General features: G+C 36.8%; 1 protein-coding gene across 7 annotated transcripts in view; it reads right to left on the reverse strand.

Annotated features, from left to right (window-relative positions):
- PPP4R4 (protein phosphatase 4 regulatory subunit 4) overlaps positions 1-15,277 on the reverse strand; it is a 102,842-nt gene that overhangs the window by 11,647 nt on the left and 75,918 nt on the right. For 4 of the 7 annotated variants that reach the window (XM_082733292.1, XM_082733294.1, XM_082733290.1 and 1 more), the window contains 5 exons: positions 12,778-12,883; positions 10,825-10,972; positions 7,621-7,765; positions 5,267-5,308; positions 5,097-5,171 (listed from right to left, as the gene is read on the reverse strand). In XM_082733292.1, coding sequence (XP_082589418.1) covers positions 5,097-5,171; positions 5,267-5,308; positions 7,621-7,765; positions 10,825-10,972; positions 12,778-12,883 — 516 coding nt within the window. The remainder of the gene's footprint in view (positions 1-5,096; positions 5,172-5,266; positions 5,309-7,620; positions 7,766-10,824; positions 10,973-12,777; positions 12,884-15,277) is intronic. The other 3 variants (XM_082733293.1, XM_082733296.1, XM_082733291.1) reach the window with 1 other exon arrangement.

The following is a 15,277-nucleotide window of genomic DNA, read 5'->3' on the forward strand; positions in this document are numbered from 1 at the left end:
CCTGCCCGGCTCAGTCAATAGAGCATACAACTCTTGATCACGAGTTCAAGCCCCACATTTGTTGCAGAGCTTACTTAAAATTTAAAAACAAAACAAACAAAAAAACACTACATGTGACAACTGGAGAACACACATTCTTTTTAGTTGCACATATAAAGAAAAACAGGGAGAAAATAGCCAACAGATTAAAAAAAAAATTCCATTGGTCTGCATACAAAAAGAACCAAATGGAATCTCTAACACTGAAAATAAAACATGTAAAACTGAAAAACAAAATGTCATTAAGTGGACTCACAAGTAGTTTTATCTATTTTGTCTACTTTTCCCTCTATTATCTTGACCATGTTGTCTTAAAGTCCTTGTCTGCTAACTCTAATACCAGTATCATCTCCGGGTCTCTTTCTATCACCTGATTTTTGTCTTGGGTTTAGGTCATTGAGTCCTAAACATTTTTAGAGCCTGCTTATGCTCTATAACCTTTATCCTGAACTTCAATCTTTGTCTCAGAGGACTGCTAAAGCAATGTGATTGCTTTTCAAAAGATTTCCACTTAAGTGTTTAATCTCACAGTTCAATTCTTCACAGAGAGATAGAACATATAAAGAAGAAATAAATGGGAATTTGAAAACCAAAAAATACACAGTGGGAATAAAAACAATGGATAAGCCCAGAGGCTGAAATGGGAAGGATAGGAAAGAGTCACTGACATTGAAGACAGATCAATAGAAATTATTCACTCTGAGTTAACAAAGTTTAAGGGGAAAAAAAAAAAAAAACCTCACAGACCTATGGGCAATATCAAAAGATTTTACATATGTAATCGAAGACCCAGAAGTAGAAGAGTGAACACATATTTATTTTTTAAATGATTTATTTATTTTAAAGAGAGAGCATGTGCACACATGCGTGTGCAAGTAGGGGGAGGGGCAAAGGGAGAGACTCTTCAAGCCGACTCCCCACTGCACCTGGAGCCGGATGCAGGCCTCAGTCTCACAACGCTAAAATTATGACTGAAATCAAGAGTTGGATGCTCAGTCAACTGAGCCACCCAAGCATCCTGAAGAGTGACACAAATTTAAATAAATAATGGCTCAAACCTTCCCAAATTTGGGAAATAATACACGTTTACAGATTCAGGAAGCTAAGCAAATCCAAAAACAGATAAATTTGAAGCCAATTATGCCTACACACATCAAAAGCTAAAAACAAGAACAAAAGAAAAAAATCTTCAAAGTAGCCAGAGTAAAGCAACATTACACACAGAACGATAATTCGAATGAAAGCTAATATTTTATCAGATGTTCTGGAGACCAGAGCACAATTACAAAGTACAGTAAGAGAAAGGTTGTCAAACCAGAATTCTCTGAAAATATCCTTCAGGGATAAAGGCAGATAATACTGTATTTCAGATTAGGGAAAAACTAAGAAAATATGTCAGAAAATACTATACCCCAAGAACAACTAAAGACAGTTCTCCAGGCTGAAGGGGGAAAAAAGAAAACAGAGGGAAGTTTGGATCCTAAGCAATGAATAAGAGTATTAGAAATGGTAAAAATAAGAAACACAGAAGTTCACTCTCTTAAATTCTTCAAAGGTACATATCTCACAACTTAGAGCAAAATTTTGAATCAGTTGTCATGAGACGATTGGTGGGGTTTTCAATACAGATATAATTCACATAAAACTTTTAACATAAAGAAAGGGTAGAAAAGATCTGCGTCATTTTTAAATGAAGTGATACAACATTAATAATAGGTAGACTTTGAAAGGTTAAGTATATTGTAACCTCTAGAGAAACCACTAAGAACAATTCTGGAACAGAGAGAGAAAGAAAAAAAGGGGAGAGAGAAAGAACACCAGCCACTAAGATAAGAATGAAACAGGGGTTTTATCACCATGGATCTGATGTACATTAGAAGAATATAAGAGTATAAACTTTATAGTAACAAATTTGACAGCTTAGATAACATAGAGAATTTTGGGTAGGAAGCAACTTAACAAATTTATAAAAGAAGAAATAGAAAATCTGAACAGTTTTATATATAGTAAAAAGTAGTTGAATCAGTTATCAAAATCCATTCTAAAATGGGCACTTTGGACCTTGACTGTTTCACTAGTGAATTCTATCAAACGCTCAAGGAAAAAATAAGACCAATATTATACAAACTCCATCAGAAAATCGAGGGAGTGGTAATACTACACATTTCATTTTATAAGGCCAGAGTAACTCTAATACCAAATTTTAAAGACCAAAAATGACAAAAAAGGAAATTATAGACCAATTTCACTATGAATATAGATGAATATTAAAAATTAGCCAAGAATCCAGCAAAAGAGAAAAGGATAAAATATCATCACCAGCTAGAGTTTATCCCTAAAATATAAGATTTAAGCATTGAAAAAAATCAACGTAATTCAATGTTTTAACAGGATGAAGTAGAAAACATAAATATCATTTCTAAATATGCAGAAAGAGCATTTGGCAAAATTCAATAATCATTCATAAAAACCCTCAGCAGACTAGGAATAGGAGGGAATTCTCACAATTTGATAAAGGGCACCCACATAAAACTTCTTTGTAGTAACATATTTAATGGTGAAAAATTGAGCCCTTTCCCCTTATAATCAGTAAAATGACAAGATTTTTATTTATTTATTTATTTGACACAGAGAGAGAGAAAGCACAAGTAGGCAGAGAGGCAGGCAGAGAGAGAGGGGGAGGCAGGCTCTCTGCTTAGCAGAGAGTTCAATGGGGGGCTCAATCCCAAGACCCTAGGATCATGACCTGAGCTGAAGGTGAGGCTTAAGACACTGAGCCACCCAGGAGCCCCTGGAAGTTTTTTATTATACTGGAAGTCCTAGATCTTGCAACTAGACATAAGAAATAAAAGGCATAAACACTGAATAGGAAGAAATAATCTTGCTATACTTAAAGAGGATGTAATGGCTCACATAGAAAATCTTATTAAATCTAAGAACTCTAGAACAAATACAAGACTAAGATACAAAAATCAACAGTAATTGACAGCAGCAACAAAATTCTAGAAAGTGAAATTAAAAATTAGAATTCCATTTATAATAATTCCAAAAACATAATATACCTAGAAATAAATATAACAAAATACTTCCTAAATTGTATATTTAACACTACCAAAAATATGTAGAAAAAAGTAAAGAAGATTAAATAAATGGAGTGGTAGACAATGTTCATGAACTAGAAAATTCATTGTTAAGATGGCAATTACCTAAATTGATCTATGGATCAGTCCTAATTAACATACAACCTAACAAAAATTCCAGCACATTTTTATGTAAATGTACAACTGGTTCTAAACTTTATATCAAAATGAAAAGGCCTAGACCGGCCAAAGCAATTTTAAAAAGAACAAAGTTGAAAAACTTAACTGACATGATTTCAAGAATTACCAAAATGTTACAGTGATAAAAGACAGTTTGGAATTGCCAAAAAGATAAACATACAAATCAGTGGAACAGAATAGGGAGTCAAAAAATAAACACATACATATATGGACAATTTTTTTAAAAGGTGCTAAAGCAATTCAATAAGACAATTTTCAACAAATGATGTTAGAATAATAGAATATTTAGATAGAAAAAAATAGATAAAACTATTTGAAATGGATCACAGACCCAACTGTAAAACCTAAAACTAAAATTTCTAGAAGAAAACATAGGAAAAAGTCTTTGTAATTTTGGGATAGACAAAGGACTCTTGTACAAACAAGCACAAACAGTAAGAGAAAATACTGATGAGTCAGACATCATCAAAATTAAAAAGTGCTCTTCAAAAGGCACTTAAATGGAAGATAAGTCACAAACTCCAAGAAAATACTCATAAAATGGATATCTGAAAAAGTTGTAGTATTCAGAGTATATAAAAACCCTTATATACCAAAAATTGGAGAAAAACCACCCACTTTAAAATCTAAAAAGAGAGACCCCTGGGTGGTTCAGTCTGTGTTCAGTCCTGCCTTGGGCTTGGGTCATGATCCCAGGCTCAGGCTATCTGTTCAGTGGGAAGCCTGCTTCTCCCTCTCTCCTCTGCTCGTGCGCTCTCTCTTGCTATCTCTCTGTCTCTAATAAATAAATAAAACCATTTTCATAACAAAAAAAGTAATAAAAATCTGAAAACAGATTTCATCAAATAAGAGATAAGGGTGACCCATAAACAAACAAAAAGGTGTTCAATATCATTAGGCATCAGGGATATGCAATTTCAAAGTTCAATGAGACACGACTACGTACCCACGCTATCAAGCTGAGAGGAGATGGGGTAACTGAAGCCCTCCGCCATAGCCAATGGACATGTCAAATGGCCCAGTTTTTGCTTGTTTTTAAGTCAAGCATGCCCCACCATATCACCCAGCCCTTCCATTCCTGGGTATTCCCCCCACCCCAAAATGAAAATATACACCTCTCCAAAGACTTCTTCATAAATGGTCACAGCAGCTTTATTTCTAACATTCCCAAACTAGAAGTTACCTAAGTGCTTATTAAGGGGTGGGTAAGCAAACTGTGGTGTGTCTGTAATAGGGGCTACTACTCAGAAATAAAAAGGAACGACTCTCGATATATACAACAGCATGGATGACTGTCAAAACAATTATGACAGTGGAAAGAAGCATGAGCAGAAAATATTATATATGAATAAATTTATACAAATTCTAGTTGCAAGCTAATTTATTGTGACAGAAACTAGATTAGTGGTCTTTGGGGACTGGGGTAGAAGATATGGATTACAAAAGGGCATGGGAAAACTTCTGAAGGAATGGAAATGGATGGCATTTTGATTGAGGTAATGGGTTCATAGATTATTCATAAGTTAAAATTCATCAAAATGAACACTTTAAATATACAGTTAATCGTATGCCAATTATATGCTTATTTTAGGGGCTCTCAAATGTAGTTTTCCTTCTAGTTCATAAAAGAGATTTCAAAGGGTCAGGACTCTTCTTTAGTTATTTAGGAAGAAAAACAGCAGTGTGAATTGAAGGAAAATACTAATAAGTAACTCATAACAAAGCCCAGCTAATACTGATCAGAAAAATGTGTGTGTGTACGTGAAAATAACGTACCATTTCCATAAGAAGTAGTTCTTCTCTTTCTTTCTCTTGATCCAACAAATCTTTTTCATAAAACTTTTTCTGAAACTAAGTTTAAAGTTTAAAATGAAATTATGAGACATTATGTGAGTTTCTGCCGATTTTCAAATATTCTTTCAGCATAAGATAAGGTGTGTGCTTACCGCATCCATGGACATTTCCATTCTGTCCAGCTCTAACACGGTCTGTAAGCGAAGTGGTAAAAATTATTCAGCAGGAATTAAATTAAATCAACCAATCATTTCTCAAAAATACTCCTCTTCCAGAGGGAAGTTCGAAGAGGAGACTTCTCTACTCTGCAGGAGGCTTAATTAGAAAATCTCTTAAGTTCTTCCCAATTTTACGCTGTATTTTTAACCAGCCTCCGAAGGCCAGGATCCGTTTAGACTTGTAAAAGACTTTGACCTTAAGAAGAGCAAGTCTCCAGGTGAACACACAAGTCCACTGTGAACACACTAAACACACGCAAACTAACAAACTTCTAATAACTCCCAGGGCCACTTCTCTGAGATTTCAGAAACACAAGATAATTTTTGAGTTTTTTTAAGAAGTTTTAACTAACTATATATGAAGCAAACTCTCATTTGGCTTTAAATCCTTAGTTCCTTCCTGCAGAAACTTTTGACCATTATGACATTGTAGCCATTAACAAAGACTTTGCCCTAAAAGTATTTCTTGATTTAGTATTTCTCCTTCAGAACACATTAGTCTGAAACAAACTGTTCCAATCAAACAATGATCCAGCTAACTGAGGATTCTGACTCTGATAGAGGAACAATACTGCTCTCCAGGAGTAACTCTGACAGCTCAAATAAAGTACATTTATAGAGTCCTACACCCAAAGCTAGCCATTGCAAATGTAATATTTATATGAAGAATTCTTTTTATCCTGCAATTTGTGAAAATATCACAATTTATTCCAGGAAATGTCCCCTTTAAATACAATTACTTCTCATCTTAAAAAACTGACTAGCATAAAGGCGTACCATTTTTATCCCAAAGCTTTGTATGGCTTCCTCAGAGGTTCCCATGCGAAGATTTCAGTTTGATAAACATTATTCTATAGAATTTTCATGGGATTGATTGACTTCCTCATGTGACATATTCCTAAAGAGCTCTAGTCCAGAATAACCCATTGTAGATTAATAATCCACTGATTTTATCATTTTTGTGCCTACTTACAGGGTTAGTTTGTATTATCTTTTAATAAATTCATAAAGTTAATGAAATTAATAAAATTAATAGTTAATTTTATTAAAATTTATTTTATCTTATTTATTAAATTTTGTTTAATTTTAGTTAATAAAATTAATAAAGTTAATAAATTCTTTCAGACAAGTAACTCACCCTCTTATGTTTATTATTTTGAAAGTTAACTCTATTGCCTAAATTTTGTTATTAAAAGCAAAGTTTTGTTATTAAATGGTTATTAAATATTATTAAATGGTAAGGACAGAAATACCTGATGTAAACAAATACATGTAATGTATTTTATTTACATATATATATAAACATTTATCAGACTCTGGGTGTTTCTGGTTAGTTTGGTTGATAAAAGAGGAATTCACGTTTCTGTAAAACAAAGAGTACACTAATACTAAGTCATCAAATCATTTTATTAAGAAGTTTCTCGTGTGACATCTGGCAATGATCTCTAGAAACAAAAGAAAAAAATCAAAAGATCCTTTTTTTTCTCATCATCGATGCTAAGTTAAAGACATTAATAAATTAATTCTTCCCAGTACAAATCAGAAAGCTGAAGTTCATGTTCAGATTCATAAAAATAACCACTTTAATTTGATTTAATCTTATAATAATACTAGTTACACATTCAGCAAAAAGTTTTCGAAGACTATAAAATATTTTCAGGTTTGTCTTCACCAACCCAGATTTTTACTGTTTTAGGTTCTAACATTCCCCCAGCAATTCTTCTGAGATCCCATGCTAAAAGAAAGCAACCAAAAACCCATAAGACATGATGATACATTACTGAAAAAGGAATGCCCTCAGGGTAAGAGATCTCTATTCCGGCCCCAGTTCTGCAGCTTGCTAATATAATCCCAAGCAGATGTCTACTATCTCTAGACCTAGAGCTTCTGCAAATCAAACAGATCATGAGGGCCCTCTCAGGGCTAAATTTCCATGAAGTGTGAATTTTCCAATTTTACCAACACAATTTTCCTGGATTATAATCCCTTATAAATCAAGTCTGGTGGCTGAAGCATTTGGTGGACCAGTACTTACTAAGAACCTCACGTGTTCCAAGCTCTCTTTCATGGCACGTGTATCACTAGTAACAGAAGCTGAATGTCTGAGTTCCCTTTGGAAGGAACGTGACTGGCTGCCGCACACATCAGCCCAGCCAGTTACTAATACTACTCGAGCAACGATGTAAGTATTTTGACATATTGCTATCCTGCCAAGCTAAAACAGGGAAGCTAAAATGGACACTCTCTTCGTGCAGACATGCATACATGGTGGTAAGAGTGATACTTACTCTTTTGACAATAGCCAGGACATCCTTATCTTTTTCTTGGCAGAGGAGTTTCCGCACACACATTTCTAACTGCTGAAGTAGGTGCTTATCTGCAGGGATCTTCAGGGTAGATTTCACTTTGGGCAACAAGCAGCAAAGTTTCATTCTATAATAAATTAAATAGTACTTGCTTTTGAACGCATTTAATAACTAAGAATAGGAGTAACATGAAATTGAAAGAAAGTTCAAATTCTGGAAAGCGTGGCAGTCTGTTTCTCACGTAGCACATGTTTATAGAGTGCCTGGGATGAGTCAAGCAGGCATTATTCTGGGTGCGGAGATACAACAGTGAATAAAACCAACAAATCCTCTGCTCTCGTGGAGCTTACACTATAGTATGGGGCAGGGAAAAAAGAATAAGGAATTAAGTAAAATGTCCATCGGAGAGTGCTAAGTGCTGTGAAGAAAAAGAAACCAGGGAGAGATGAGGGAGGACCAGAGAAGGGGCACGTTTCAGTGATGGTCTCACTGAAAAGATATTGTTCAAGCAGAAACTCGAAGAAAGTGAGGGAATGAGTAATGTGAACATCTGGAGAGCCTTACAGGCAGGGGCCTGCAGTTTGCACAAATGCCCGAGAGGGGGCGCTTGCCTTGGGTGTCACCCCAAGTTGGCCCAAACTGACAAGAGGAGGCCAGCTGGTTCAGGACCCTGTGGGCCACTGCACGGAGCCTGGCTTTTCCTTCAAGCACCACAAGAAGCCACAGAGAATTTCGCACAGAGGAGTGAAGTGATCTTCCAGCCCACTACCAGGCTGAGTGAGAGGAGAAGGTAGGTGGCCAGCAACGCAGGGAAACAACAGGAAGGCTCTAGCGGTAACTCGGGCAGGGGATGGTGGCCACCTGAACTGGAGTGGTAGCAGTCAGGCGGCGAGAAGTGGTTGGACTCCGCGCATCTGCAAGCAGCAGGACGTGCTGAGGGACTGCAGGTGGGGTGGCAGAAAGGAGGTTAGGCTTTGACCTGCGCTGGCAGCAAGACACAGTGGTCGTTTGCTTGGATGGAGACCACTGCAGAAGGAGCAAGGGCAGGTGTGAGTGCAGGAGACGGGGATTTACTTTGGGGCAGACGGAGTCTGAGGTGCTTGTGGAACTCGCCATGGAAATGCTCAGTGGGCAGCTAGCTCAACGTGGCTCCCGGCCAGGATGGACGTCCATGCTGGAGACGGAGCGTCAGGAACCGCCAGCACACAGACGACAGCAAGCCATGAGACTGAACGGATCGCTGAGGCCGTATGTGCACTTTGAGAAGAAAAGGAAAAAGGACAGAGTCTAGGCACCATCCCAGTCTACACCACATGCATAAGGAAGCAACACAGAGACTGAAGAATGCCAGAGAGGGGAGAGGGGAATCCAGGGAGGGACGGAAGAGCCAGTGCAGAAAATGCTCTGCTTTGCTAAGCTACTACTCTACCGCTCTGCCAGGGCTGGTCTTAGAGAGAGATGCTGAGCGGCATCTATGTTTTGGCTGCTGTATTCATTCGTTCTTCTGAGTGCTTTCCAGGTTTGTTTTTTTTTTTTTTACTCCTATGCCAAACCCGAGACAACCAAGTCCAATTCCTAGAGTCTCCAGGACGCGCTGTCAGCTAAGCTTACAGTGAAGGATTCTTCATACACAGTAAGATTTGCTTTTTAGTCAAGCAAAAAGGTGAAAGAGGCCCTTCCTGCAGAATTTTCAGCTCCATCTGGAGCAAAAATGGTCTCAAACTCATTCAGAGCTCACCACGGATTCTGGTGATGCTTTCTCCAAATTAAGAGGCCCCAGTTGCCCCAAAGAGAATTTTTTCATTTCTGGCCGAGAGGAAGACTCCTCTGAATGCCGGTAGTCTTTCCAGCCTCCATACTGGCTAGACTCAGTGAATTCAAATTTTAAACATTCACTTATGGAAAAACAAAAACAAAAGACTATGCATACTTCATTCTTCATAACTCAAGGCAGGTCTGGAAAACCTACTATATTCAGCAGAAGGTACAGAAGCCACAGGGGTGATTATCTCTGTGAGAACCCTGGGCCCATGAGATGATAAAGATTTTAAGATTAGGTATCACATCTTTCCTGTAATCTAAATTCTTTATGTACATTATCTCAGGTGTTTATCCATCAGAACACCCTATGCATAGGGTAACTAAGGAAATCAGTGCACAGAGAGATTCTGTAACTTGCCCAGAGACACACAACTAGAATGAAGCTGGAAATCAGCTCAGGCGGTGTGGCTTCTAGAAGCCCTCTTCCTAACGGCATGATCGGGCCGCTCTGCCGGTGATGGCTTTCCTCCTATCTACACATCTCTATAGAGTTGGACAAATGCTTCTATATCTAAAATCCAGTTAGGATATGGTGTTCCTGGACCCATTCGTCGGGCTGGCAGCTGCCTGTGCAGAAGAGTGGAAACAGACAAACTGCTATGCAATGATCTCTTACCCCCCAAAACCAACCAACATTCACGGAGCCATGTTCAATTAATCTTCATTTGGTTTTTGAATTGGCAGGTTGCTTTCTCTTGAGGTTAATGCTATGCTTTTAAGTCATATTCACCTGAGTAGAGATGATGTCATTTCCTTTCAAATAATTTTTGTCGACTGCTTGGTAATTGATAATTCATCACCCCAAGGGCTGCTTTACTAGAGTCCCAACTTTACTTTGCAAAATGTTAACACCGTAGTTGGACTCATTAGAGATTTAACACAGATAAGATGCACAAAATACTGCAGCCAATGCAGTGGCATTTTCTGTATTTTCTTACACTAAAATAGAAAACAAAAACTAATCGTTTGATTGCCCCTAAAAATGGACAGAACTTCACCAAGCCAACTTTGAGTTGTTTTTTCTTTAGTCTTAGAAGATCCATAAATTAAGAAGAGCTACTCAACCTTCCCCTGATGCCAATATGTCTATCCAAGTGGCAGGAGAAGCCTGCCAGTCTGGCTTTGACTTCTGCCCTCTCGACCCAATAAACAGAAGACCTGGGACACTGTGAAAAAAAGATTATGCTTCCAAGTCCTACTGAGGCTCATCAATTAGGATTACTAGGAATTTCAGAGTAAGTATTTTTTTTCAATTGACTATGAAAAAGAATTTGCATGTTTGTTATAGTACATAAGTAGATATATTATAGTAGATAAATTTAAAAGTACAATTTTTTCAAGTATTTCCTTGGACTGGTACCATACCTCACATTTGCCACAGGATCATGTGTCAGTTCAATAGCAGGTAGAAAGAAATATTTACAGAAAAATGATTTGGAGAAGATTTCTATAATAAATTCACAGGTATCCAAAAATCGAAGTCTGTTCCAATAACTTTTTCCTTGGCCCAGTTCTAGAAACAACAGTAACAAAGAAGAGAAGTTTAATTTTTTCCTACACGAAATTCTACGTGACAAAATCAAACACACAAAATCCATGACAAGCTTCTTTGTATCCACAATTTGTTTAGAAAATAGAAGAAGAGAAAAAAATCCTATTATACACTCCAGATTAGTAGACTCCCAAAATAAGGACATCTTAAAAACCAGAAAAAAGGTCATTTTTAAGTATTGAATATATATACTATTTTTGATCACCCATTATGTGCTGAATACTTCACATGTATTATCACATTTAATCCTGAAAAGCAATCCAATAGGATAAGCATAGATTTATCCAACTGAGAGGAGATTTTCAGAGGTTAAAGTCATAGAGCTGGTAGGTGCAGGATTGTAATTCAAATGCAAGTTTGTGTAATTTCAAACTTTGAAGTTATATTTGATCAATCAAATCAACTGCTTTCTTGGTCTCATTTCCATAAGAATCCTATGAAGTGGTTAAAGTCATATGTAAACACTGGATTACTGACAATAATTCAGGTGAACATGAAAGAATTATTTTCTCTCTTATCATACATATGTTCAAAAGCAAAATTCTTAAGATTTAAAACCAAACAGAATGTCCTTACAAAATAAAATTGATTCTAATTGTGAGGTCCTACCACTGAGAAATGAAAATTAAATTAAAACAGTAAAAAAAGGGAAAGATTAAAGTATACTGAGCATCAGGGCACCTGGGTGGCTCAGTGGGTTAAAGCCTCTGCCTTCAGCTCAGGTCATGATATCAGGGTCCTGGGATCAAGCCCCGCCTCCGGCTCTCTGCTCAGCAGGGAGCCTGCTTCCCCCCGCCCCTGCTCCCCCCACCCCCGCCTGCCTCTCTGCCTACTTGTGATCTCTGTCTATCAAATAAATAAATACAAAATGTTAAAAAAAAGTATACTGAGCATAATTTTTCTTAAATGGAATTTTATATACTCTAATTTTTTGGAAAAGTGGTGATCCACACTTAAAAAGGTAAACTTCAGTAACCAGAAAATCCCATTACTCACCTATGCTGGATAACAGAGTTTAAGAAAAGCATTAAGACATTATGTCAAAGCAAGTACACAGTAATTAAAAAGTATATATATGCGTGTGCCACTATTTCTAGAATTAACAGTTCAACTAGAGGTTTATATCTTGATTTTAGCCCTTAGGAAATTAAAATAAATTTGCATTTGTTAATTGACTTAATCTTTGAAGACATTATGAACCACCTAAGCTTACCAGATACATATTTATAGGTACTATCAACTCTGCTCAAGGAAACAAACCAAAAACCCCTTCATTCTGTTAATATTTAAAATAAAAAACATAAAATAAATTACTACATTCATGGACATTCTACTCATATTTTAGTTCCAAATGCTATTTATCAGGGTAGAAACGAGACTCTCAACATAATTATTTTAATTATTTTTACTAATTAATAATTATTTAATAAATTTAAATAATTTTAATTAAACTATTTAAATAAAATTTTGATATTAATTTTAATAATATTTAAATTATTATTTAATTAATTATTTTAACTTCTCAAGTGTAGAAACTCACTAAAGTAGGCCCAGACTAATTATTACTTCATTCATCAAAGACTGATCCTGTCACACAGAATTCTAAAACCAAAAAAAAAATTAACCTACAAAACTCAAACACAAACACACTCTGGATATTTACCAATATCAGCCGAACTATTCATGGCCAAATGATAAAGCCAGACAGAGCTAACTAAGGTCAGATTACTTTCTGTTTTTCAAAATGAGAGGCAATGATTACTTACGTTCAATTAATTTTTGGATGACCTCATGTCTCTGTTCTTGTTTACGATTATAACGTAGAAAAACGCACAGAGTCCGTGAAGCTGCCTTTTGGACAGGTAAGACATTCTTGAAGAAATGGGTAAGAAAAACAATTAAACCAATCAAACAGCATAATTTTGCTTCACAAATCAATTTCCAGTTTTGGCTAAAAGCAAGAGCAGTGATGGCTGCCTCTCAAATCACTGTGGAAAGTTTCTTCATAATTTCATGTTAATATCACTCAGGCAAATCAGCTAAAGTACCACATTACAAAGTTAATGCAGTTTGGCACAGTCATTTCCAAGTCATCCAGATCTGATTTATATTTGACTTTCTTTCTGGGCTACTTCAGCTTTCAAGAGATTCTCCCCAAATACAACTCCCCAGCCATTCTCTTAGCCTTTCCCCAGCCTTGTGTTAGGTATTGCATGTTCTTGCAAATATTCATTGAGTAAATATTCATTTACTCAATGAATGAAGGGGATTTACTCAATGAATATTTACAAGAACATGCCCTGTGTCAGATACATCACCAAAACAGAAATCTAGAGACCCCGTGACCAGCTGTACTTTTCAGTCCTTCTGGCTTCTGTCTCTTCAGCCTCAGTGTCATTCACTGAGATCCCTGGTCTATCCCACAGATAAAGCTTAGAAGCCAAAGGACACCATGTCAGTAACTCTTACTAGTGTTCTGTATTCCTTTGTCTTTTGAATTTCTGTCACACCACTGGGTACAACTGGTTAATTTAAGTGAACTCAATCATCTATCTTTACAGGGCTTAGGTTCAAATTATGTATTAGAGAAAAATCTCTCAAGCAGATATACTATGTCCAGTATAAAATTCACGTTCACCATCTTGGCTTACATAAAAATATTGTAATATTTAATTCTTGAAGATGCAGGTATTATAATGGGGATCCTGGGAATTCGAGTAAAATAAAACTTTACATTGCTGGGAGTGTGATGCCTGCTACCTCCTCTCATGTTTTATACACTATTGTGTGGTGTTCTTAATGTGTTAAATGTAAAAGGAGAATATTCATTATGAATTAGAACAGAAAGTTGAATAAATGTACATAAATAGAAGCATCACTAGAATTTTAAAAAGATGAATTTTAGGTAAATGAATTAAATAAAAACATGTCACTCTTTTCTTTCATTCTGTGTATACTAGTGGAATTTTGAACGCATAAATACTTTAGTCATAAGAAAATATGTATATTTTGTACCTCACAGTACAACATAAGTTATCTTTTGGGCCAGAAATCAAAGATAAACGTATCAAAAACACCTAAGGCGCAGCCTGAGTAAGTTGTGAAAACTGGAGCACACTAAGAATGACTACAGTTGATTAAAACCATATTTAATGGGGGGCGCCTAGGTGGCTCAGTGGGTTAAGCCGCTGCCTTCGGCTCAGGTCATGATCCCAGGGTCCTGGGATGGAGTCCTGCATCGGGCTCTCTGCTCAGTGGGGAGCCTGCTTCCTCCTCTCTCTCTCTCTCTCTGCCTGCCTCTCTGCCTACTTGTGATCTCTCTCTCTGTCAAATAAATAAATAAATTCTTTAAAAAAAAAAGAACCATATTTAATATTAGAGAATGAGCCTAAAAGAGAGAACAAAACCAAAAGAAAACTCAGTGATCTCCACTGGAAGTAGCTCCTGCACCAACTCCCAGCTCTGAAAATTGATCATTGGAGGAAAAAACTAAGGATCACATGAGGAAACAGATTTCAGCATCATCAAATTACCCATGTGGATGAAGTAAAGCATCTCTTCATAGAAGAATGCATGAAAAATGTAGAAGGGACAGAATTTTTAAAAATCACTCTTCTGCAAGTTCTAATGAAAATGGATTCAGGAAGGGTCATCAGCGGATGCCAACCCTAATGGGTGTGAGGTTGATAAACTGGTGTCCAGAGGGTTCCAAGGGTCAGCTTGCAATGACAGTGCCCTTGCAAGGGAGAAGTCATAATTCTGCCGTGGGCTAAGAGAGCTGACCACCTAAACAAGCACTCCAAGCTCACTTACAGAGGAACACGTGTCCTCTGTTCCCAAGATCATGCGAAATGACGCGAGATAAAATACAAATAGCATTTATGAACTACGCTTGGCAAAAATGTTTAAACCTAAAACTCAGCAAGCCCTTAGATCTAATTTTCCGTTTACAGGAAATACTGAGAGTAGGTGAACAAGCTAGCACCACGAGGCAGCAGTGTGACAGATACAGAACAGGAATATTCTACAGGATGACGAAGTCTCTTCCACAATTCGAGGTCGTGAAAAAGTGGGGAAAGGGAGAAAAGGGAGTCTGTCCTGAATTAAAAGACAATTAAGAGTAGTAACAGCCAAAGAAGGCAGCGTAAAGATCCTAACTGGATCCTATATGGAATATAGGATCATATAAAATATGGCTGGGAACAATGTCATCTCCATGGATGTGAACTTACACTGAAGAATAACCATCCGTTCTGTAAAATGCAA

Source organism: Mustela nivalis (assembly GCF_964662115.1).
Source record: "Mustela nivalis genome assembly, chromosome: 6".
Taxonomy (NCBI): domain Eukaryota; kingdom Metazoa; phylum Chordata; class Mammalia; order Carnivora; family Mustelidae; genus Mustela; species Mustela nivalis.